Source organism: Ascidia mentula, chromosome 7 (genome assembly GCF_947561715.1).
Source record: "Ascidia mentula chromosome 7, kaAscMent1.1, whole genome shotgun sequence".
Lineage (NCBI taxonomy): Eukaryota > Metazoa > Chordata > Ascidiacea > Phlebobranchia > Ascidiidae > Ascidia > Ascidia mentula.
Window position 1 is genome coordinate 5,342,027 of NC_138572.1, and position 23,912 is coordinate 5,365,938.

At 34.9% G+C, this 23,912-nt stretch overlaps 5 protein-coding genes across 6 annotated transcripts; 3 read left to right on the forward strand and 2 right to left on the reverse strand.

Annotated features, from left to right (window-relative positions):
* Positions 1-2,601: 2,601 nt before the first annotated feature.
* Positions 2,602-7,029, forward strand: LOC145908115 (ceramide synthase 6-like). 2 transcript variants are annotated; one of them, XM_082995302.1, is made up of 9 exons: positions 2,602-2,797; positions 3,093-3,223; positions 3,544-3,649; positions 4,069-4,273; positions 4,568-4,696; positions 4,790-4,896; positions 5,038-5,197; positions 5,434-5,457; positions 6,006-7,029. In XM_082995302.1, exons 1-9 carry the CDS (start codon positions 2,622-2,624, stop codon positions 6,141-6,143), a joined length of 1,176 nt encoding a protein of 391 aa, XP_082851428.1. In that variant the 5' UTR covers positions 2,602-2,621; the 3' UTR covers positions 6,144-7,029. The 2 variants fall into 2 exon arrangements, with proteins under 2 accessions (XP_082851428.1, XP_082851429.1); XM_082995303.1 differs by lacking the exon at positions 5,434-5,457.
* A 219-nt stretch (positions 7,030-7,248) lies between these two features.
* On the reverse strand, positions 7,249-11,521 carry LOC145908379 (melanotransferrin-like). Its single transcript, XM_082995642.1, has 9 exons — positions 11,182-11,521; positions 10,609-10,801; positions 10,298-10,534; positions 9,848-9,985; positions 9,357-9,528; positions 9,000-9,105; positions 8,663-8,830; positions 8,152-8,274; positions 7,249-8,073 (listed from the first exon to the last, which is right to left on the reverse strand). The coding sequence occupies exons 1-9, from the start codon at positions 11,281-11,283 to the stop codon at positions 7,963-7,965; spliced, it is 1,350 nt and encodes a 449-aa protein (XP_082851768.1). The 5' UTR covers positions 11,284-11,521; the 3' UTR covers positions 7,249-7,962.
* Positions 11,522-11,813: 292 nt separating this feature from the next.
* On the reverse strand, positions 11,814-15,161 carry LOC145909377 (adhesion G-protein coupled receptor G7-like). Its single transcript, XM_082996767.1, has 10 exons — positions 15,014-15,161; positions 14,886-14,959; positions 14,512-14,706; positions 14,253-14,426; positions 13,976-14,082; positions 13,603-13,810; positions 13,384-13,507; positions 13,053-13,213; positions 12,719-12,889; positions 11,814-12,441 (listed from the first exon to the last, which is right to left on the reverse strand). The coding sequence occupies exons 1-10, from the start codon at positions 15,159-15,161 to the stop codon at positions 12,349-12,351; spliced, it is 1,455 nt and encodes a 484-aa protein (XP_082852893.1). The 3' UTR covers positions 11,814-12,348.
* Positions 15,162-15,762: 601 nt separating this feature from the next.
* Positions 15,763-20,881, forward strand: LOC145908340 (peroxisomal carnitine O-octanoyltransferase-like). The gene is made up of 12 exons (XM_082995600.1): positions 15,763-15,987; positions 16,145-16,246; positions 16,402-16,535; positions 16,902-17,020; positions 17,098-17,249; positions 17,401-17,630; positions 17,913-18,126; positions 18,561-18,721; positions 19,121-19,218; positions 19,376-19,586; positions 19,839-19,943; positions 20,044-20,881. Exons 1-12 carry the CDS (start codon positions 15,774-15,776, stop codon positions 20,239-20,241), a joined length of 1,938 nt encoding a protein of 645 aa, XP_082851726.1. The 5' UTR covers positions 15,763-15,773; the 3' UTR covers positions 20,242-20,881.
* A 317-nt stretch (positions 20,882-21,198) lies between these two features.
* On the forward strand, positions 21,199-23,258 carry LOC145908862 (uncharacterized). Its single transcript, XM_082996183.1, has 6 exons — positions 21,199-21,326; positions 21,555-21,957; positions 22,063-22,149; positions 22,231-22,365; positions 22,485-22,610; positions 22,811-23,258. The coding sequence occupies exons 1-6, from the start codon at positions 21,271-21,273 to the stop codon at positions 22,859-22,861; spliced, it is 858 nt and encodes a 285-aa protein (XP_082852309.1). The 5' UTR covers positions 21,199-21,270; the 3' UTR covers positions 22,862-23,258.
* The last annotated feature ends 654 nt before the right edge of the window (positions 23,259-23,912 follow it).

The window sequence follows — 23,912 nt, forward strand, 5'->3', positions numbered from 1 at the left end:
CTCGGTTTTAACTTATGTGTTGACTTTGGTCAAACTTTTTATTTTGTCAGAAGGTAGTTTTGATTCGATTTTGCCGTGCATGTAAGCTGGGCACATGACCAATGATTTTGAGACATTCCCGTGTTGCTGCAAACTCTCCAGGTCTGAGGTCAGTGTTTTTGAACCGAAGGCCGCCTCGGAATTTTCAAGTGGGCCAGATAGCTAGGTATAAAATGCGTCTAAATACTGCAAACCTAGTAAGTGAATCCACGCCAACTATAGGTAGTGGGCGGCGCAACGTCATGTTTTTGCTTCACCGTCATAGGACCGTGTTCTGCAAACTTTGTTTAAGCTTTGTTAAATGATGCAATTTGCTCTATTTTATTTTGTTGTTTAGTCCATGATATTTTTAAGAACACTATGCTTGCGCGACACCTTGCGAATCGTTACCTTATCTGGCTCCTACGCTAGAGTGTGCTATTGTATTCGGCTATATCTCTAGAAAAACGCAATGAAATAATCTTGAACTGGTTAAAAAGCTTTGAACTTGTTGCACGATTTCCATTAGTTGGTTGGGAACGAAGATCTTGTTTGCTGCGCAGCTAACGTAACTTTATATATGATGACACAAACAGAGTTGTTAACTGGGTTAGGCAAATAAGATGATCAAGCTCTTAAATGTGTGCGCAGTGTTCAGAATTTAGGTGAACTTCGAGGGTTTTAAAGTTTTTGGTGCAGCCTCTCAAAGGTATTTAAGTAATTAGGTCTGCAGTCGGATACAAATGGTGCCTGTCTCTGATACAACGTGCTCTACACTACAGAAAGGTTAAATATATTATTCATCAGGAATTTTGCACAACGCATGCTATTTTGTAAAGCTGGTCGGCTTTGATAACTTTGTTGCTATGCGTTTCAATTTTTAGTTTGTGACGTTGTGAAAGTGGCGCTAAGATTTTAATGCTTGACGTTGTAGTAAACCAACCTGTACACTTTCTTCAGTTTTGTTGCGAAAACACTTTCCCTGGATACCTTAACATGGGCAACGTTGTGATGTTGGCATTGGTTTCGGTTTAAGTCGAACTTGAGGGCATCAATGAAAGCCATTCAAATTAATCGTCGTGGCGACGCCAGCGATTGGACGCGCGGTCATCATGTCTCCTCAAAACGGATCGTAAATGCCAATTGCCAACCACTATCTTTCGTCCACAGAAAATCCGCAGTAAAGTGGTTGGCTGGTATGTGACCCAGATTTGAAGATAGCCGCATTACTTACGACCAAAGCCCAGAAGGTTTACGTCATGCTTCATCAAGCGCTAGTAGTGGGGAACAAATACGGCGGCCTCAATGCAAACTTCAGCGGCGCTTTTCTGCTTCAAGTAGTTTAAATGGTTCATAGCACCTCGAGAGGAAACGTATAGTTATAACTCAAGTGTTGGTTACTTCACCGAATATGAATAGAGTCTTGACTATACAGAATTCGCAAAAGGTCATTGCAACTGCAACTGACTTGCAGGTTCTTTTTTGTGTGATGATTGAGCTATGCCTCGCGGGGCGTTTTGCGTTTGAGGGTTTTAGAGAAGATTTGCAGAAAGCTTGTCAGATTGCATCAGTTTTCAAGTTGTAGATATCGCTGACTTGTTAAGTGTATCGCAAATAATCGAAGAGGGTACAAAGTCTTAATTAAGTAACTAATTTACAATGGCACCACTTGCAACCGGTGTGATTCTGATAACCACACCGTCTAGACAAATATTGAAGTAGTCTTGGGTAAACAATTCGTAATCCCCGCTTTAACGATGATGTCGCTTACGTAAGGGCGATTGGATCGGGTGTTCATGGACAGATTGTTTTGTGTTACAACTGAAAGGCGGTGTGACATAGTTGAAGCCGTGTACTTCGCTTGTAGGCACGAAGAAGAAGGCGGTATAAGACTGTGGCGATGATAGGAAGTTTTTATTGACAGATTTGCTGTACAAGTCACGTGCAAAACTCGAATCATTACGTCATGCATGGCCTGATCGGTTCGTCGGGTATATTTGCTTAGCTTTTACTTTGCCGTTGCCGTCAAATTAGGTTAGTCATGTGTTTTTGCCGGCGTCTTGATTAGGTCATTATTCTGTGTCTGCCGTTCATTGCAATATGATTTTTGTAGTCACTTGTGACGCCCTGGGAAGGTGGCATGTACAGGCATTATAATGCCAAATATATTGCAAGCAGTAGCAAACCCATGTTTTTTGGCAACAATGGTATGTTATAGGTCAGTTGTTACCCACCATACATGAAAAAGTTGGTTAAACGTGCCTTTGACAAAAGGTTGTATTACACAAGATAAGGCATTAAATTAGGTATGTAACGATTGATGGAAATGTAAACAAATGGGGTTTGCAGAGAACATTGAAGTTTAGCTACAAAAACGTCACTTGATGTTGGCAGAGCTAACAGCTTTACTTGTAGACTGCATGTGTTGTCCGAAGTTAGGCTCAATGATACATAATGTTCGTGCTGTTTGGATTCATGTAGGAAATAGCCCACATCATGTAGGAAATCGTAGGCAACTCAAAAGACAAACACCCAAAGACTTACTGCACTTTTTGAATAGTTTTTGTTTGTTTACATAGGAATCATAGGAAGTGTAATTCAGCATGGCTGGCTCTGGTTTTGTCCAGTGGTTTTGGAATGAAAGGTTTTGGCTCCCACATAATACAACATGGGCAGATCTGCGCAACACAGATGAAGCCACATTTCCACAAGCATCTGACCTGGTCATGATTGCACCGTACTCAATCATCTTATTCATGATTCGCATTTTTATTGAAAGGTAAACCTCAGCTCGTAAATGTCTGTGTAAAGTTGACTTGCAAAGCAATGTGCATTGGTACTGAGCCAGAAGATGGCCAATTTAGTCAATAATTTACCAAAGTAATATGTGGGGAGTGTGCATTGGTTTTCCATTCTAAAGCATGTATATATAATATAGCTGGTTGTATGTTAACCTTACACTATTTATGTCGTGTAAAAATTTGATTTTCTTTTCTGTTGGGTTTACATTATTACTTGATACCAACTTTGGTACATTGCTAAAGCATAACTAAACAAACTTACTTAAATTTCAGAGTTTTCGCCAGACCAATCGGAAGAAAACTAAAAATTTCAGATGTACCAAATCGTCCTCCAACTCCAAATGTTTTGTTAGACAAAGTATTTGCGACCATAACCAAGAAACCTCAAGGAGAGAGGCTTCAAGGTGGGTGTGATGTTGCATTGTTTAAAGTAAATTGTTGAAGATCCGATAAGTTTTTAATTGGTGTAAGAAATCCTGTTATTTCAGTGCCCACATATATAATTAATATTTTGTTGCTAACTTTGGTTGTTAAGCTCAATGTCACCCGCTGAATAATAAAAAATAAACTACAAAATTATGACAGTTTAATGATTTGATTTGCTGAAATAAACTTACTGACTGACTGGCTGATTACAAATATCTGTGTTGAAAATCAAAACATTTAAAGAGTTAATTAAGACTACATAGTTTGTAATGTGTGTCAATTGTATGTTGCACTGTAGGCTTATGCAAGCAATTGGACTGGAGTGAAAGACAAGTTCAAAGGTGGTTTCGAAGGAAACGAGATATTGACAGGCCTTCAAAACTTGTCAAGTTTTCAGAAACTGTGTAAGTGCATTTGGAAAAGTCTCATTCGGTTGTAAGTTGCCCCTGGCTTTGATTATCTCCCCCAGACAGCTTTTAATGCCTATTTCCTCTTGTGCAATATTAATCAAAACAGTTTAAAGGAACCATGTGTCTGTCAAAGTGAAGGACTTTGTTTTGTTTGCAATTAATCCCACTCAATATGTGGGTTAATCTTTAAATGGAAACACCCAAAAGAGTTTGTCTTATCTGCATTTCTTGTGGTCATAGAATGTCCAAGAACCACCCCATTTTTTTGTCTAGGTTCATTTTAATTTTTGTCCTAAACCATCTTCTGGGTGTGCTGGTTATAATATTTGTTGAGAATTACATATCATAGTCTTAGCACTAATTGCCCATTTGAAAAGAAAAGTTTTTTAAAAACAATGTCAATTATGTTTCAGATGGCGTTTTATTTTTTATGTTGGAGTTTTTCTGTGCGGTGTTGCTTTGTTTTATGGAACAAATATTCCCTTTCAAACGGAAAAAGGATGGCATGGTTACCCAGAAAAGCAAACTCTAACACCACTTAAATATTGGTACTATCATGCGGAACTTGCATTTTATACATCCTGTATTGTGTCACAGTTTTTCGACGTCAAGCGAAAAGTAAGTATAAAAGGTGGTTGTAGCACAATGCACATGTGAGTATCAGGACAGAGGCATTGTCCAAATTATGGTGGAAGTGTTTTGCTCAGTAAAATCTTATGTACTCCGAGTCATTACATCCTTCCATCCTGTATAAATGATAAATTAACGCTGCCAGTACTATTTTCTTTTTAATACCAGTTTTGTCTGGTTATAGTTTCGTCCAGAAATTTTGTTTAGAAATCCAATACAGACAAAATATTCTACGCAACATTAACTACCGAGTAGCTCAAAAATATTTGTTATGATTTTCAGGATTTTTGGCCAATGTGTCTTCATCATTTTGCGACACTTTTCCTCATTGCATTTTCTTATTGCATAAACATGTTGAACATAGGTAGTCTGATCATGGCACTTCATGACTTGTCTGATATCTTTTTAGAGGTAAGTCAACAACAGAAATGCAATTGCACTTGTCTGTGTTTTTTGAAAACTAAGTGGAATGTGAAGGAATACAACTAGTTACACATTTTGCAGGGTTCTAAACTTATGAAATACAGCAAATATGAATCGCTTGGTACTATCGGTCTTATCTTATTTGGTGTTACATTTTCTTTGGTACGACTTGTCTATTTCCCATTCTGGTAAGTTCACATGACATCATAATATATTTTTTTACATTTAATAAAAAAAAAATTGTTTATAATTTAGTTCTGTTAATATATTAATGAAATTGGGTAATAATTTAACTGGAAATGGATTAAGTTCATAACTGTTTACATTAGGGTTCTGTATTCCGTTTGGTTCGACTGTTGGAGGATAGTGGGTGCATTTCCTTCCTGGTATATTTTCTCTTTCTGTCTAACTGTCCTTCAAGTTCTGCATGTGTACTGGTTTACATTCATCATAAAGGGGGTCATAACCCTAGTTAAGTCTGGCGGAAAGGTAAGAAATGTTGCTGCATAAAGTTTATTTTAACTCATATGTTTTTTGAATAAACTGTTCAAAAAATATCACCATGTACTTTCTCTGAAAATGAAAAAAACGGCTGTAAATGTATCAGCAAATCGGAAAATTTAAAATCAGAATAAATTGTAATTGTGTTTTAGACTACTTAAAAAAACATAAAGGCTGTAAAAATGCTGCTGATTTACTCCTTAAACAAACCTACATGATTGTAGAAAATTGAACTGTTGTGTTGCGAGGTAGGTTAGCATGATTTCGCACAAAACAGAGTTATTGTTGCGTGAAAAAAACTTGTTTTTAACCTGCCTGGCAACAAAGTTGTGATGGATTCACGCTTGGTTTATAAGTTTGTGATATTCCTTTTATTTCTTTTTGTTTCATTGATTTTGCCTGTGGTTCCACAAAATAATTTTTGGGAAGTGTGATTTCTTTTTTAACTTTGGGAAGATTGTAATGCTGACGATGTGGGTTCCTTTGCTTTAAACAGAGTTTATGTTATTAAGAGTAAAGTAATGTACAAGTTCCAAATCTCAACTGTTAAAGACTGTAATACTGTTTTTCCACTTAAACCTACAATAAGATATTGTATTGGCTTTAATCAAAATCAACTCAATTGCTTAAAAGCAAAACAACAAAATATCACATTCTCCAAAGTAAGCAAATTATGAAGGATTTATTTTGACAAAAAATAGCTTTTGAATGATAAATTTTGCCCGCTGCAGAATCCCATATTTTGGAAAAACTCCTCCAATTTGCAAAACAAATGATCTTTTTCTCTTTCCATCAGGTTGACGATGAACGGAGCGAGAGCGAAGCGTCGGAATCTGATGACGAAGTGACAGTATCGCAACGTAAAACAGAAGGCCATGGAGATGGTCCAAACAGTAATGGCATAACCCAACGCAAACACAACAAGCAGACCTAAAAATTATCAACAGTAGTCTTTCCACTGTAAACTGAGCTTTGGAGCAACATAATTTAATGTTTTGCATCGTCCCTACTGCTTGCTTTTCTTACAAGTAACATTTGGGTCTTTTAATTTTTTGGTAAAAGTCGTTTGTGCATAGCAGGATAGGATTTTTTTTTAAAAAAGCATATCCCATGTTTTATTTAATTTATAAGCAAATTCGTCAATTAGTGATGAATCTGTTCATGCCACAAGATATTCTGTACCAAAATAAGATTGTTCAGTGAAACTAAAACACAGCATTCTGTACCTATTTCCCAAAAGTTTTGAACATTGAAATGTGAGGTGCATTGTATTGTATGTCCACTAGTGCCTTGAAATTTCTCATCAAGAATTCATCTTTTTTTGTTTGGCTGTCCAAGCATTAAAATTGCCGCACTAGTGTTGGTTTTTTAGCAACATTGAGAATTCTATCTCTCTCTGTATATATTTATGTAAACTCTGTCGATAAGATTTATACACTGGTTCAGTCAGTCAAGTGACTAACTATTCACCTATACGCTTTGTTATGCACTGGTGGACAAATTCAATTCAAAAAGTGATTTGCAATGAACATGCGACTGAACTTTTGTTTATGAATGTACTGCCAAAAAGATGGTGTGATACAATTATTAATTGACAAATTTATGTCTAACTTGCAAGACATGTTCATCTAAAAGAAACAAACTGTACTGCTAATAATTTGCCTTTACACCAACTGCCAACCTAGCCGCAATGTTGGTTGTATCTTGAATGGTGTTACTTACTTGCTTGCTGCTTGTAAATATGTTTAGTGTTTTATAATTGTCGTTTCTTATTGTTTTTCGTTGAACTATTACTGATATTAGAAATAGATAATAATTTATTTTGAGTGTTGTTTACAAACCAGGCTTAGTAAGATCACCACTACCACTGTAGTAATAGTACACATTTCATAAGCAATGCACTTTTAGGTCGAAACAGTGGCCATTTGTCTGCAGCTTATACACTGTACACATTCCAGTTTAACCTTTCCAAAAATGCTAGACTACATCTGATTGATAACTTGCACTGACTGCTTAGTTTTTTCACCATTTGATCACGTAAATTCAATTTTAATGCAAAACAGCAACGGATCTACTGCTAACCAAAAACATATGTCCATTTTAACATGGGCAAGAAACTTTAGCTTGTGTAATATCCAATTAATGCACTTTGTTGCACAATAAAATTCAGAAAACAGCCTGGTGTCTTATAAAGACAGTAGGTAACTTATAGGTAAGGGATATATAGGTAAAGAATCACAAAAGCACGAAAAAGTACATTCAATTTGCAGCAGCAAACAGTGCAATGTGGTGATGATTGTCAAACATTCCAGCTCCATTTAAAACAATGCATAAACACCAATCACAATGTAGCCTATTATGTCATATATGAAATAGACAGGTAAAAAAGTGTATATATATCCTGTATCAAAATTATAGGCAACACAAAAGAAGTGCGAAGCAAGCCAAGGCATGGTTGAACATACAAGTACCAACAAAAAAGCACCACATTCTAATTCAACAGCACCAGGAGTATGACACAGATATGATAATATTTAGGTGATGGATATGATTTTAGGATCCTGCAATTGCAAACAGATCTTAATTACATTGAAGTTCTGTTTCACAAAAATATCTTGCAACATAAAATGATGTTTACAATCTTAAGATGAACTCTTTGTGCTTAAATGGTGGCAAAGCATATGTTTTGAAGTTCCACATTGATAACAACACGTCAAATGGCTTTTTACCAGGTTCAAACAAAACAAAACAACCTAGGTGGTCACAGCATACTGAGGCAAGTAGCATGATTTGCCTGAATGTGGTTGATTTTTGCTGCAAGTCAAAGAATTCTGCAGTTCAATGTAACGATCACCCAAGTATGCCTGCAAACAAATTAAATTAGTATATTACAAGAGGAGATTCAGCGCACATTCGATCTAATTTTTTACACTTAAACTCACTTCTGCTGTGCAATTAATGAACAGAGGAATCAACATTTGAGTGGTGTCGGAGAACAGAAGGTTGGGTTTCTTTGCACTTTTGAACATGTTGAAGGAGATCACAGAGTGCCGACCGAAGTACAACTGTGATGAACATATCAAAATAATATCATAAATTACTCAAACATCCACAATTTTATGTTCAATTTCAAATATTATCACTAGAGTGTCAGCGTTTCCCGAACTGGAGCTCACAGACCTAGGGATGGGGAGTTATGCAATTGGGCAAAAGCACCCTTCTTATTATATTTATGTGTATTTTGTTTCTCACTCTCTTCTCACTTTTCTGCATTTTCGAACACTACAACTTATTTTACAACAGGAGCTTTACATAAAGTTTATGTAGGGGTCTGCGAATTTGGGGCTTTTGCAAAGGGGATTTGTAACTACAGGATGGTTGCAAACCACTGGTACATTAGCCTAAAATATAGTGAAATGTAAAAAATAATCATTTTCCCTTAGCATTTCATACCTGTGCCACATGAAAAACTTCTATAATATCAAATGGAATATCTCTGTCACTCCCAGTTCTAATTTTTTTCGATACCACAATGGCCCTGGAAGGCATTTTACCAAGATGGCAATTGGTGAAGTTGTCAATACTTGTCTGTGAGCCATCCTCACAAAGAAGGGCAAAATCCTGTTTAAGTAAAACAAAAAATAAGTTTATGGTCAGGAAAAACACATGGCTTATTGTCCTGTGTTTGTATTATCATATTACTGATTTCCAAAAGACCAGATACAGATGTAAGTGTTACCATAAGGCTAACTGTTATCCTTATACTTTCAGATAAATAAATCATACTCACATCTTTTGTCAGATTGCCAAGTTCCAGGGGCTTGTCATTAACAAACTTGTTGAAAGCCTGACTTGATGTGAAAGCAACAGCATTATGTTCAGAATCCAGTAAGCATCTGCAGTAAATATTACTATTACAGTTTCAATTTGTGTCAAGTTCCAGTATGCTACAAATGTTTTGAAACATGAGCAAATTATATTGGAAACTAATTAATATTTTAGCACCTAATATATTAAAAAACACATGGAATCAATCTTCTCTTAAAAAAACTGGTATTTATATTGGCAAAAGTAGACTCACAAGTTGAAAATAAGCAGAGAAATAAGCATAAAATAGAAACCATAACAATTGACGAGATACACAAACCTTAAAGCACCAGAGAAACCTCTATATTTGTCATTTGCACAAGACTTAAAGTTTGGTGGTGATGTGCATCCATGACACATGTCAGGGTGATGTTTATCAACTACACATGTCCCATTCATCAGTTTGGTGGTATCCAAAGCTGAATGGCACAATGTCTTGTTGTATATCCTACCTGTAATACAATTATGACTTTTATGAAGCTAACATTTATAATTTATGGGGTCCAAGGCCTTGAAGCATATTATGAGGCATTCGGTGATAAAATTGAAAATACGGAGCAAACATAATGGTATCAGTCAACTAAACAATACATTGCTATTTACAAATAAAGATTTACTTTTATCTAACAACCTTAATGGTCTAAGATGCCTATACCATTTGTGGTTTTACTATATACTCAATATTGTTGTTCATCTTTAATAACTTTTTGCATCAAAACACAGCACCTTTTCGATTAAAAATGGGTTGGTCAATACAAGTAGTATACCCACCAGTTTTGTTAGCCAGTAATCCACCCACTAAAGGCCAGCTGCCAATGCAAGCTTTCCTGCTTTGTAAACTCTTTGATGTGAGACTTGCAGTGATGTCAGTTTTTTTCACAACAGCCACTAAATATGTTTCATAACTGCCTGAAAGCAAACATTTAAATTAATATCTAAAACATTACGTTCACTGTGTGATAGCTGATTCAGTGGGATGATCCTGCCTTATCATGCGGTAGCACGAAACATTTTTGCAATAAACTGTAGAAATACACACAAAAATCTGTAGTGATACAGATGAGGTTACTACAAAAGTCCATTTAAAAAAGCTAGCTTTATACACTTGCTTCTAAAACACACAAATTATTCTAAAACATACATTAGTTTCAGCATTACTTTTTTTTATAATTATAGACAACAAACCTCACAATAATGACTTGATTTTGTTTTCTTACTTACCTCTGTCAATACCAATTTCTGCCATGATTGGCTTCAGTTTATCTTTATACTTGTATAGCAGTGAATGATTCATTGTGAAAGCATCTGCTTTGTCCTGGTCAATGAGTTCAACACAATCTTCAACAGTCTGGGCCAAAACGCAATCCACTTTTGGCCTTAAGCCCTCCAAAGAGAAATATTTTGACATGTTTGCACATTTTGTATTCTCCTCTTCACCAACACAACACCACTTAATATCTGTTTTCGGAAAAATAGTTGTGTTATCACCAAACTTTTAAGTTTAGGGAGTATAGGGACCAGTCTAAACTTACTGCGAGGTTTCGGGTGAGACAGAATAGCAATCACAATAACTGTCAAAAGAATGACAGTGGATAATACGGCCCATGCCAAGTAATATCCAGTCCTTTTATTTGACTTGTATATAGTCTGTGGAGTGCCCTCCCAATCACGATCAGATTCCACAGGACTCACAGTCACCTGGGTTGAAGATGTGCTCGGACCATTCTGTGTCACAATCAAAACCAATAAAAGGGCATTGGGCATAGAATATATTTGCTAAACTCTCAAAGTAGATTAGGTTTACAAATCCCTGTTGCATGCATGCTAAAATTTTGTCCATGAACAATTTTAGTTCTACATGACAACCAGCGGTTTAAATTCTTACTGGAACAATTAAATTGATGCCATAAATAAACCATTATCTTTTCATATAGGCCTACTATTTCTTAAATAAAGTTACCAAATTAAAGTTTTTCGTAACTATTTGGGACAAACCAGATGTTTTACTGGAACAACGTACCGACTACTAATAGCAAAGCACACATAGCCTTTATATAACTGCAAGTTTTTGTTAGTTTAAATCTGGTAATAGCCTACATAAATACCATGTCTTTCATTTCCATTACTTCCTCAACTTCTTCATTCATGGGAAGTGGTTTCTCATCATCATGTTCATTTTTGGTCCGTTTGTAGCGAATTTTTGACATCTTGGTATAAAACTAAATTTTTTGTAGCAAGATTTGTCAAGTAACTTTTTGCTACAACAACTTTCGAAGATTGCTTCTTCAACTTTATTTTGAAGTCAGACAAAAAATTAAAACCTGTAGGCTACCTGACGAACAAACTACAGATAATTATAAATTATGGATGACTTCCACCAATCGACAAGATTTAGGATTGAGGAGAAAGGAAAATAATAAAACTACGGTAAATTGCGAAACAGCTTCCAGCGTTGTTATGATCAACTCCATTTCTCTCCTTTGTCATGTATTTCATTGTATCTCTGTCCAAAAGGTTTTTCGAAATTGTAACCTTTATTGCCAGACAGAAGGAACTGTTCTACCTTACTCATTTTATCATGAAATAATTTTTCGAAGTTAAATCTTAACGTTAACGTGAATTGTTGTATTTTCACAAAAATATTTTTCATTTGGGGAATCTGTAATATGGCGGAGTAAGTTGTACTTAAAGTCATTCGTGCAGAACACAACAACACATGCCTACATCGAGTGTCGCCGTTGGCAATACAGAAACAGTGGAAACGTGCGTATGGTTGTGTTTCATAAAACGATGGCCCTGCGGACAGTTTCTTGGTAATCAAATTGTGGATATGTCACGAGCAGATGGTTGGCTGTGATTTATAATTGGTTTTGGGTATGAACTACTGGCATAATACAGTTGTTGCCAGTTGAATGAGGTTAAATGCGACAAATGCTTTTTTTAAACACAGGCATCAAAATAAGTGAGGAAAGATGTAGACTGAAGCAAACCAAGAAGAAGTTTTGTAAATATTCATCGGTTTATTTCAAAGAGCAAAAATACGTACACAAAATGTACAGAAGCATTTCAAACATAAAAAATACAAAACAGAATTTGGGAACTTTACAATGCAGTATTGCAAAAACATTTCCATAGTGATATGAAGTTTACATGTTATTTGCATGAGTCAGATACAGGGTAAATTGCAATATTATGCTCATGCCCCTAGCTATACACAGTTGTTGAACTATTAGCCTCATAGCAGTTTATTGTTTTCTCAAAGTTTAAGCAAATCAATTGTATCTCAGTGATTTCTTCATGGAGCCAATCCAGACTTTTCTCACATGAGTAGGAATTACACAATTTCCCACAAACATACAAAAACCCTAAAATGCATAAAAACATGCCATATGTGGGCAACATATTTATGGCTATAGGTAGAAAATATTGCAAATGCTACGATTTTGTTAAATCATTTAAATTTAGGACAAAATTTAGCAGCTTTTTCATCCCTAATTGGAAAAATGTCCTATGCAGAGGATATTTGTTTTTGTCAAATGTTTTTTGGTAATCCACAAAAAAAAAATTAACCAATATATTAATAAAGCAGTTGTTAGTCTTGGCAAATCTGACTTTTAACCAATGACAATCAGGATTTCTTACTTGTAATGATGCGAGAATTGAAAACATCCATGCTGTGACCAGCTTATTTGTAGAATTTTGGGAAATTAACATCGCGAACCCAAACACCCAAGTCATACCAGTCATGATTATGAGCATCGTTGCAATCTTAAAATCTCGCCAGGCTGATCTTGGTGGGTTGGTTGTTGTTGCCTTAAAATGTGCGGTGATGTCATTTTTAGATCAAAAACAAACAATGATTTGAATTGTGATTTTTGGTGCTTGGCTATACTCTGTTTAAATGTTCACTTTGCACATGGCAGTGGTGATGTACTTAAAATTAAAATCAACGTATACTGGTTGTTACAATCCTTACCATGTTTCTGGTACAAGTAAGGTCTTGTAGTATGGTGAGAAAAATGTAACAGTTGAAGATGAAAAGAATACCAACAGGAACAAGAAATCCAAGGTGTAAAGAATATTTGTGTAACCAACACATGTTGCTGGCTTTGTAGACAGATTCAAAACTACAGTTTTCTGGTAGAATAACAAGTTACATAATACGAAGTTGTAAAGGAAAGTTTACTAGTTACAGTCATATTTTAAATCCTAGAAAAAGTAATTGCAGACTTTATTACATTTACAGCAAAGCAAATTGGTTGTTTTGAAACAAATAGGAAATGCCCTTGTCATTGTATTTATCCAACCTGGTTTGTTTGAATGAAAGTCAATGAATCCAGCAATAACAACGTTCATTGTAACAATTAGCAGCGGAACAACATAAGCTAAAAAGGCAGAAATCTTCCACAGATTAGGAGACGGCATCATTATCTACAAAAATATGTAAAATCAAAACGAAAACAGATCAAAATTTCTCAGAAAACGATACAAAAACTCATTAGCAACAAACATGTCGTTAACATTACCATGACAAATGCTTGATACATGTTGTATGCATTCATTGACATCCATAACCAGGATGCAAGCAATAAGTAATGAAGAACTGCAGTTATGCAGTAACACACAACAGTGTTGCTGACTTTGTTAATTCCAAACAAAAATATAATGTCAACAAGAAGCAAGCAGACACAAATGTTCATAATATACACTGCAGGTTGTCGACATCTGAGCTCTCTATGATTCAAAAAAACAGTATTTTTGTAGATGGTAGTTTGACCTTCAGCTTTTTATAAAAAAAATACACATTTTTAGGCAATATTCTTCATGGTTGTGTAATTGCCCATTTTATTTTGTATTTTTTTTTAATTGTTTTCAAAACACATATAACTGCATGCAAACCTGAAGTATGTATGTATAAACAAGGTTGCAGTTGTGCCAAAAATTGAAAAAAAGCAGCCAACTGTTGAAATAACTCCCAGAACAAGTTTGGAATGAGGAATGTAGCCCTGTGAAAAAAAATTACCACAGAAATGACTCACAAAGAACACACAAACACTTCATTTAAAATGAAAATATTTTCTCTTGATGCAGGTGATTATGGCACATTGTGTAATTTAGACTAATTAGCTAAAAAATAGACATAATTTTGTTCTATCCTTGTATTTTTTAGGCTTACCAGCAAAACAGAATAAGCTACTATTCCCAATGCAGAGTTCTGTTTTGCTTCTTTAAGTTTTTGTAAGTTTTTTACCAAATTTAGGCATTGTGTTTTATTCTCAGTTTGGTTGATGTTGGTTACTATTTTGCAATCTTCCAGTTTTTGTGGGGAACCACTTAATCGGATTTTAATCTAAAAAAACACATGCGTTACCAATTATAAAACTCTGCAAGAAATATTTAAGCTATCAACAGATCTATGCTGTGTATACAATTACCACTGTAATGTGTTTGTTTGTATTTCCTTCATTGACCAGAACAAAAGTTGCATTTAATGTCCCAACCCCTTGTATTGTTGATTGATTCTTTATGAAATCAGTGTACTCCAGTAGCTGCTTGCTTTCAATCTGAGCATTTTCATCAAGCTTGAACATAATTATTTCTCCTTCATTGAACATGTTGATTTCCAAAACCTTGCGTAAAAGCAGCAAATTCACTTGACATCATTATTTGTTGTGATAGTGATAAACTGGAATATGTATGTGAATGGGATTCCTTATTTTATATTAGGGTCCGCATCTGCTGTTCCAACAGCAATTTATATACATAGCAATAGAACAAATATATCACAAATAAGATCAATGGAACATACACAAATGTCTTCAGTTTTATCCTCGAAGCACATTTGCAATTCTTGATATTCAGGGCAGGTGTTGTTGCTTGTTTCTTAAAAGTTGAGAAATAATGTTTAAAATCAGAAAAAAATAAAAATTTCTTTACCATTTTTTGCGTTGTCAATAGCTTGTGTAAGGTTCTTGCCTGTTTTACAACAGTCTATTCTGATACACAGTACAGCAATCACAAGAAACAAGGCTTGGACAAACTTGTTCATTCTCTTTCGTAAATTAGCTTCTTCATCAATTGACATCTAAGTTGAAGTGTTGTGTTGAGTTTACTGCGTGGAGTTACAAACTTCTGTTCACCGTTTTTTTTTTATATGGCATTGTGGTGTGAAATATGCAAACCTTTTGTGAACTCTGATGAATTGGTTTAAACTTTAAAATTTGCATGGCCTTTTTTCAACGTGTTATCAATACAGTCGGAAAGAAAGGTTAACCTTTTGTTGATCTCCATGTTTGAGCATGTTATTACTTTCCTTATAGATATTACTGTGCTTGCCCACCATTTTATGTTGGAGCAGATTTGTAAATGATTAAAAGTTCCTATATTTCAAAGTCTGCTTACTTGTTTGGTTATCCATTCTTGCAGATTAAACTTTTGTTTAAATGAGTTATGTGCAAATAAATTTCCATGCATTGTTGTATTGCTAGATGTGTTTGTTTATAAAATTTATATTTTATTCATGAAATGCAACAATATTATATGTTTTATAAAATGTGTTTAATATGTTTGACAAGATTGGGTTGTCAGCAGGCCAGCGAACTTTGAACTCACATTATCACAAACACTTAGTTAATAATTAATTTATTGTCCAGGCGCTTTGCTGCAAATGATATGATAAACTTACACTGCTGCAGGTATGAAGGCAGTATTTGCTGGGAATGGACATGCCATAAGACTTTTCACTGGCTTACGTAATGTTAAAAATTCACCTTTAATTGTCAAGCGATTTGGTCCCAAAAGATTTGCAAGCATGTCCAAAGGAACGTTTGGGTATGAGGAGGAGTTACCGAACCTAACAGTTCCTCAATTGGAAAACACCATTGAAAAATACTTGGATTCTGTGAAAGCAGGTTTGTTAAACAAAATTGGCACTTTGCTGACAATTAATCTAAGTAAGTTTCCATGAAATAACTAATTTGCAATATTTTTTATTCATAGTAAAATGTTGTGTTGTAACCTATTGAATTATCCACTGTAAATCATCATTTTTGTTATTCCTTTTTTCAGTGGCCAGTAGCGAAGAGCTTCAAAACACCAGAAAAGTCTGTGAAGAGTTTTTAAAGAAAGATGCACCAAAGTTGCAAAAACACCTAAAAAAGCGTGAGAGAGGTAACATATACCTTGCATATTATTCATTGTGTAATTACCAATAAGCCCGAGAAAAATTTTACACGTTGATTGTGTAGGCTTGTTTATATTGTAATGTGGTCATAGCATTACCTGATTACAAAAAGAATGCATTTATTATAATTTGTTTGTTGCAGAACATCGTAATTGGGTAAAGCAACTATGGTTGGACAAGGGTTATCTTGAACTGAGATTGCCTCTTCAGTACATAAACTTTACAGGATCCCCTTCTTATTCCAAGCAATTCTGGCCACCCCAGGAAGGAACCCAAGTATTCATGCTAATTATTCATATTCTTGATTATTCCTCGCAGCACTAAAAATAATTTCATATTGGTTACAAAAACATAGTATGTATGTTCTTTGTATAAAATTTACTTCATAGTAATTAAATTTACTTAAAATTTCACTGAGGTTCTGTTTTTTTGCAAGTACATGCGCATATTTTCCGGCAATTGATGGAAGAGTATGCAAATTCAATTTGTCAAAGCAGTAGTGTGACTAATTCAAAGCATTTTTAATTTTTCTGGACTACAATATGTTTAGATTTACTTAGCGTTATATCATTATAGTAAATTCAAAAAACAAAAATATTCTAGCAAAATAAATTATCTCACAATCATTTCATGTGATTGTAGTTGGAAAGGATGGCACACAGTATGAACAATCTCGCACAATTTTATTGGTTACTTCACACTGAAAAGGTACAAGTTGATAAGGGTAGCGGGGGAAACGTCTTTTCCATGGACCAATGCAGGTTTGACTCAACTCAAAATCTTTTACAAACCGCAAAATTTTACACTGTGATACCAGTACATTTTCTCGTTGAAATAGAACCACTTTCAACACTTGCCAAATACCTCACAAAGGGAAAGATGAATTTGAATGCCATTTCAAATCGTCAAGAGAAGGAAAAACAGCAAAACATGTGATAGTAATATGCAAGGGTTTTCTGTTCAAGGTACATCTCTTCAGTCAAAGAACTGGTATGCAAGTGTTTTTCTTTTTCGATTTCTTTTCGATTATAAACTTTGTCACATTTGCATTTATTTTTGCTTGCTATTACCAAGTTTGTACACATGCAAAAAATTGTATCAATAAATTACCTAAACTATTTTTTTTTACTTCTGCTTTTAGGAAAACCCCATACCCAACCCCAGTTGAAAAAAGTGCTTGAATCAATTGTTGATGAATGTAACAGTAGAAATCATACAGCTCCGGGAGTGGCAGCTTTAACTGGACTTGATCGTGACACTTGGGCTGATGTTCATGACCACTTACTACAGCTAAGCGATGCCAATAAACAGAATCTTGAAGACATTGTGACGTCCATTGGTGTTTTAAGCATTGATGAAGTTAGCGCAGATGTAAGTAATATTTTTTTGTTTCATTGTCTCCAAAAGCAGCAATTCACAAAAGTTTTGTGCAAGTTTTCAATGTGCTATTGTTGGCATTTTGGAATTTTACCACAAGGTGCATTTTTTGTTGATAACTGTAAATCTAGTAGTTTTTGCCAAGTCAATTAGTGGACATATTTTTATGTTGTATAGTAGGCCCATCATACAAAGTTTTTTGGCCTGATACATATAAAAGTTTATTCACTGGTTTTCTGTTTATGTTGATCTGTTTTTTTTTGCTTTGTGTCACAGACCAAAACTGACACCATGTATAATGTGATTTGTGGTGACCCCACACAGAGGTGGCGCGACAAGTCTTACAATGAAGTGTGGTCTAGAAATGGAACTATGGCATGCTGTTGTAACCATACTGCCATTGATGGTATGGTGATGGTTATGTACATAGAGTTTGCAACCATGTTACTTAAGATGTGCGATGGGAAATGGAGTGGATCTATGGATGTTGGTAAGAGTGAAGTCACAACTATTGACATAAATTTAAAAACATTATTGTTGTAGCTTTTCAATTCAAAGTCCAAATTAAATCATTTGTATTTTGCGCAAAAAATGCCATGCAGTGATAAACACAAGAAACAAAATGTTACGAGCACTGATAAAACCATCAAGGCCATAATGGTAGTTGAGCCAGGCGCCATCATTCTTAATCATTGCTCTTCAGCAATTTGTTGCCTTATTCCTTGTAGTAGTTTAGCAAATATTGCGGAACTCTAATTTAGTAAAGGTTGTTGCACAGAAGAACAACATATATTTTCCAGTAACACGAATGTTGTTAAATTGCTGAATACTGCCCTTCTGGCAAACTTGTTAATGTTGTGACTTTAAAGTCCTGAACACGGACAACATTGTAGTAACATTTATGGTTTGCAACTGTGGTTTTAGATGACATCAGCACAATAAAAGAATTGACTTTTGACCTCAGTGACAAAGTTACTTCGGCAATTAATAAAGCGAAGCAGATTTCTGTGAAATTCAATGATGATTTGTGGTTAAAAAACATTGAATACCAAAGTGTTAACAAGGATATGTTAAAAAAGTTGAAGGTATGGAGTTCACCTTTCCTATTGTACAGATAATTGTGGTCCAAACTGTGGCCCTTCATGTAATTTCTTGTGGCCCTCACAGTGCATCAAAATATGTCTAATTCTCCAGCATTTCAAATATAATACTAGTTTTTTTACAATTTTAAACTCATTGATAGGTAGTGTATGTTGGTTTTGCAGACCACCATTGATCACAGTTAGTTTGGTAAGCCTAATTTTTATACCTATGGCCACTAGCTTTTGCTGAAGCAATATTGTGGCCCAGAATGTCAACAGCCTGATATAGGTTGTAAATTGCAATAGCTAATTTTCATCAAATCTGATTTTATTCTTTCTGTAGTTTCATAAGGTACATTTAAAAGTTTTTCATTGTATGTCACAGTTTTGGGTTTTGTGCAGATATATCCTGATGCATTAGTTCAGATAAGCATACAGTTGGCATATATGAGGCTTCATGGAAAACCTGCAGCTACTTATGAAACTGCTACAACTAGACAGTAAGTCATAGATGAAATTTATCATTGCAATGACATGAAAACAAAATGTCTATGGATAGATCACAAATTTAAAAATTATTAGCCATGAAGCCCTACTAGCAACATCTCATTGCATAATTTTTCAGATGAACAAAATTACTCTGCAAATTGCTTTTAGATTTTATCATGGACGTACAGAGACTTGCAGGACATGCACACCTGAGGTTATAGCATTCTGCAAGGCGGCTATTGAAAGTGGCAACAACACTGATCCCAACATCTGGTTACTGTTAAAAGCTGCTCATGAAAAGTTCATATTCTTAATGAATGAGTGCAAAAACAACAGAGGTTGTGACCGACATTTGTTTGGACTTGCAGTTGCTGCCAATGTAAGATAACATTTTCATATTGGTCATAAACTGAGTGTATATTTTTTTTTATCATTAATGCCTTGGTGGTCAAATACAGATTAATCTTCCATAATGGGTCGGCGGAACAAAAATGTTGCAAACTTGTGGTTTAATGCTAAAAATGTTAATAAACACTGTATTATACAAGTATTTGGTAAATGATTTAACATGCAACGAAGTTGTCAGTAATAACATGCTATGTGTTTACTTATAGCTGTTTTGCATTTGTAGGAGTTGGGTCTTCCTCTTCCAGACCTATACAATGATCCAATGTACAGTAAAACTGGAGGTGGTGGCAACTTCGTGCTTTCCACAAGTTTTGTTGGATTCTTCAATGTATGTGATAAAAAGACAATTTAATAATTTAACCAGTTTTGTGTTAAATTACTGGCCTTAATGTTAGTAGCAAAATGCATGTCCAGATAAATGTTTTTAGTCCTGTGGAGTTGTGGCACCGATGCTTGAAAATGGATATGGATGCTTTTATCGCATTACAAATGATGGTGTTATATGCACAATGACGTCATGGAGATACTCCAAAGAAGCAAACATCGGTCAATTTTCTACGTACTTGGATAAAGCCCTTTGCGACGTTTTTGAGATGTTTCAAAATATGTACGGGTCCAAACTGTGATTTAAGGAAAGACGCAGTTAGTAAAAATAAGTTAAAAAGTTTTTCTTGCTTAACATGTGTTTTATTGTCTAATTTTCGTGATTTGAATTGGTGTGAAAGCAGGTTTTTAATTTATCTAACAAACCTGCATGACCATTTCTTTCAGGTAATTTGTCATTTTATGCTTAATTTTTTCTAGCGTTTTGATTTTTTATGTTGAAGGTGTTTGAATTTATAATTTGTAACCAGGTTTTGTGTGTATTTGTGCAATATGTTATATCAGCTGTTCCCAAACAGGCGTAATTAACTATACCTCAAAAAACAAACAATCCGTACATTTTATAAAGTGCATAAGCAGTAATCACTGCAGTGATCTGATCATAACTGGAGTGGTTTCGTAAGCTTTACAATACGTACACTTTACAATTAGCGTTTTTCAAAAAATAAAGAAAATCTTACAATTACTGCTAAAGTCTTCTTTAATTCCTTTGTGCAAAAAGTTTGTATTAGTTTTTTCATGGGAATAAACCTTAAGATAAGAAGCTTTCTGTACAGATCTGCGCAGTGATAAAAGGACTCGTGACCAGAGACGACGAGCCATCAGTGGCATTGTTTTAACATTTTTTCTTAGCATCGTCTGGATAAAGAATAAAGGCAATGCCTTTAATGCATTCAATCTGTCTTTTTGTGTTTTTTGTTTGATGTACAAATTGATCGTTCGAAAGGAATGTTTGAAAGAAATCCTTTTTTCCAATCGATAAGATGCTATTCTGTACAGTGTTGAAATGTTTGGTTGAATTTTGTCTTTTCAACTAGCCAAGCAGTTGTTTTACGATATCGTCGTGCAGTTTTTTATTGAAGGAAACGGAAAAACGCCACGGCAACAAATATAATTTTATTTCTATAGCTATGATAACCCTTGACCCGCGTGACGTAGCGGTAAATTTAAATGCTTTCATTTGCTAGTCGTGAATCGTGATTACAGGATTTACTAAATCTTTTGCAAATAAACGAAAGTGCTTAAATCTGGTCAAAAGAAGTTTCAAAATCATGAAAAAGCGGCGCATTAAGTCTAAACTTACTGGAAAAAGTGGCATACAATCAAGGTAAGTGAAGGTTTGTCTGAACAAAAATATAGTCTGTTATTTTGTTTTTATGCTGCAAACCATTAGACGGGCAAGTTATTTAAAAATAAATGGCAAGTTAGACGGTAAGTTATTTTAACATCTCAAAAATTGAAATATTTGCATTAAACCGTTTTCTATAACATGTTTGTTGTTTGGTTCTGCTGCTAAGTTTTAATATTTTTAATAGTTGGTGTTGTCGCATTCCAGATCCAGCACTACAAAAGATTTGCATCACAAAAGAAGACAACTTACACAAGAAGATCACACCACTGCCAAACCATCTTTAATCATGAGGTTTTTCATGTGGATCTTATCGTTTTTCATCTCTTCTCCACAAGCTAAAAATCACAGTGAAGAAATAAAGCACCTTAAGGAGCAAATCATCACTCTTGAAACTTCCATAAGCAAACTTACCAAAACTGTCAATAAAATCCAGAAGCGGTCAAGTTCTACATCTGCTTCTACCAATTCAGTCAATTTAGCTTCTACTGTAAGTTACATCCCACCCCCACCACCTTTAAACATTCCTCCACCCCCACCACCACCACCAGTTCTTAAACCTGTCCAGTCGAACAAAGTTTCGTCTTCAGTCCCAGATACAAAAGCCAAGGTGAGTAAACCACCTGCAAAATATATGTGTTTTCAACAAATTAAGTTCGAATTTATGTTTTACGTTAACCCTTAATTATGTTTTTAAGATATTGAATGTTTGCAGATTGCAAAGCAGGGCATATCTCTTCTTGATCTCAAAGGTGTTAAACTAAAACGAAGAAATGCTGATACGGAAAATCAACGTCAATCTGTAAGTTCAGCAAAAACTCTGGCCAGTGTAACATATATATCAATTATATACACCCAATCTAACAAGCTACAATTTTTACAGCTGCAGAAACCAATCAAAGCAGCACAGCTGGTAACCTTAAAAGATTTGCAAAATGTCAAGCTCAAGAAGAGAAACCATCAGTGTGAGAAAAATAAAGACTTCCAATCTCCAAAATCGGCTCCGAACAAAATTAAGGTGTTGATATTTAAACTGTTGATTGTTATGACAACACAGTAATATTACATGCAATGAAATGATAGGCAGGATCGCCCCACTGCTATGACAATGTATAAAATTAAACGTTCTGCATTTAGACACTTAGAAGAACCAATATAATCCGAAGTCCTGGAGGAACACCCTTAGTTGCAAGAAATAATGAAGATACAACAGGAGATGGATTAACTCCTGCATTCACAAAAGCGCTAAGAAGGAAATTTGAGGTAAAAATTTTGAGCCCTTAAGGTAATGTTGGTGTGTTCTGTATAGTGAAAAGATTTTTGTTGTCATAATTATATTACCTGCGTCTGGGCTTTAAATTTAAATATGACTATTTTAGTAGCCAGAAATTTTGAATGGAAACACTGCTTTGATGTAGTTTAGTTACCACCTGACAAATTAATTAATGCATTTAAATTTTCAGTCAATTCGAATATCACCGATGGAGAAAAGTCCAACACAGTGGAGATGTTGACAAAAGAAAACCTGTTTCATAAACTTTTGCTATTTCATTTCTTTCCAGCATGTGTTATGTAAGTTACCACTACAGTGATATGCACAGTAAGAGTTAAGCTTTTTACGCTTAATTCCTGTTGGATTTATTTATCACAAAAACTCTTGTGCAAACTTATTTCATAGATTCTAAGCTTCCACTGGTATTTGTGTTATTTCGGTTCATTTTGTCTTTTTAAACAGCTACAAGTGAAGCATTTTTTGAAAAGAATTTTTAGAAAAATGAATTTTATTTAGCGATATGAGTGCAGTGTTCTCAGCACTTACAACTGCTTTTATATCTGCCATTGCTTTTCAATTTCTTTTGCTGAATAATGAGTTTGTTTTTGACTTTTGGGTGACTTATCCGTCCACTAATAACTCACCATTCTTTTGCTTGTTTGCTTGCAATACTCTTGTCACATCCTTCTTGCTGTTAAACTAACATCATAGTGAATACATTCACCTGTGACTAATTTCCGTGTGTATTTGGTTTGTATTGTCACATTACAATTCGAACACGGGATGTCATGGCCACCAACCTTCACTGATGTCACCAAATCCTCGCTCACATAGCGTACTTTTATTGTACAAATCCCACAATTATGCACCGGCAAAAGAGATTAGTCCTAACATATTAGGTGAGGTGTGCTCAAGTCTGTTGTTTTTTTACCACACCGGGATTCGAACCCACGTTATTATAGCTACGAATCCCGATCAGGTTTTTTTGGTATATGTGTCGGGCGCATTGACCGATGTTGCCAATCGCCAGTGCATGCCTAGTGGTATGTATAGATTCACGCCATCTAGCGGTTTTAAATTTAGGGGTTTTCGATCGATGCAAGATTCGTTTCGTTGAAGTCGTACATGAGATTATTTCCAAACTTAGGCGTTTAAATAACGCAATGTTCAATATCTGATTCGTTCTTATACAAACTTCCAATACAATTACTTACAATCGTTTATCAGCCCACCCTTAGGGTTAAGGTTATACAAATCCCATCAAAATCTTCCCCATTGCAACAAATACAGTT

Coding starts and splice junctions, on each gene's coding strand:
- LOC145908115 (XM_082995302.1), top strand. CDS start 2,622: ATGGCTGGCTCTGGTTTTGTCCAGTGGTTTTGGAATGAAAGGTTTTGG. Junction 4,897..5,037: donor CTTGTCTATTTCCCATTCTG/GTAAGTTCACAT, acceptor TGTTTACATTAG/GGTTCTGTATTCCGTTTGGT. Junction 5,198..5,433: donor TAGTTAAGTCTGGCGGAAAG/GTAAGAAATGTT, acceptor ACATGATTGTAG/AAAATTGAACTGTTGTGTTG.
- LOC145908379 (XM_082995642.1), bottom strand. CDS start 11,283: ATGTCAAAAATTCGCTACAAACGGACCAAAAATGAACATGATGATGAG. Junction 10,535..10,608: donor GTCTCACCCGAAACCTCGCA/GTAAGTTTAGAC, acceptor TTCCGAAAACAG/ATATTAAGTGGTGTTGTGTT. Junction 8,831..8,999: donor TTGGCAATCTGACAAAAGAT/GTGAGTATGATT, acceptor TTACTTAAACAG/GATTTTGCCCTTCTTTGTGA.
- LOC145909377 (XM_082996767.1), bottom strand. CDS start 15,161: ATGTCAATTGATGAAGAAGCTAATTTACGAAAGAGAATGAACAAGTTT. Junction 14,960..15,013: donor TATTGACAACGCAAAAAATG/GTAAAGAAATTT, acceptor TCAACTTTTAAG/AAACAAGCAACAACACCTGC. Junction 13,214..13,383: donor CTTTCATTCAAACAAACCAG/GTTGGATAAATA, acceptor TTATTCTACCAG/AAAACTGTAGTTTTGAATCT.
- LOC145908340 (XM_082995600.1), top strand. CDS start 15,774: ATGAAGGCAGTATTTGCTGGGAATGGACATGCCATAAGACTTTTCACT. Junction 16,247..16,401: donor CCTAAAAAAGCGTGAGAGAG/GTAACATATACC, acceptor TGTTTGTTGCAG/AACATCGTAATTGGGTAAAG. Junction 18,127..18,560: donor GAGTGGATCTATGGATGTTG/GTAAGAGTGAAG, acceptor CTGTGGTTTTAG/ATGACATCAGCACAATAAAA.
- LOC145908862 (XM_082996183.1), top strand. CDS start 21,271: ATGAAAAAGCGGCGCATTAAGTCTAAACTTACTGGAAAAAGTGGCATA. Junction 21,327..21,554: donor AAAAGTGGCATACAATCAAG/GTAAGTGAAGGT, acceptor GTCGCATTCCAG/ATCCAGCACTACAAAAGATT. Junction 22,611..22,810: donor CGCTAAGAAGGAAATTTGAG/GTAAAAATTTTG, acceptor TTAAATTTTCAG/TCAATTCGAATATCACCGAT.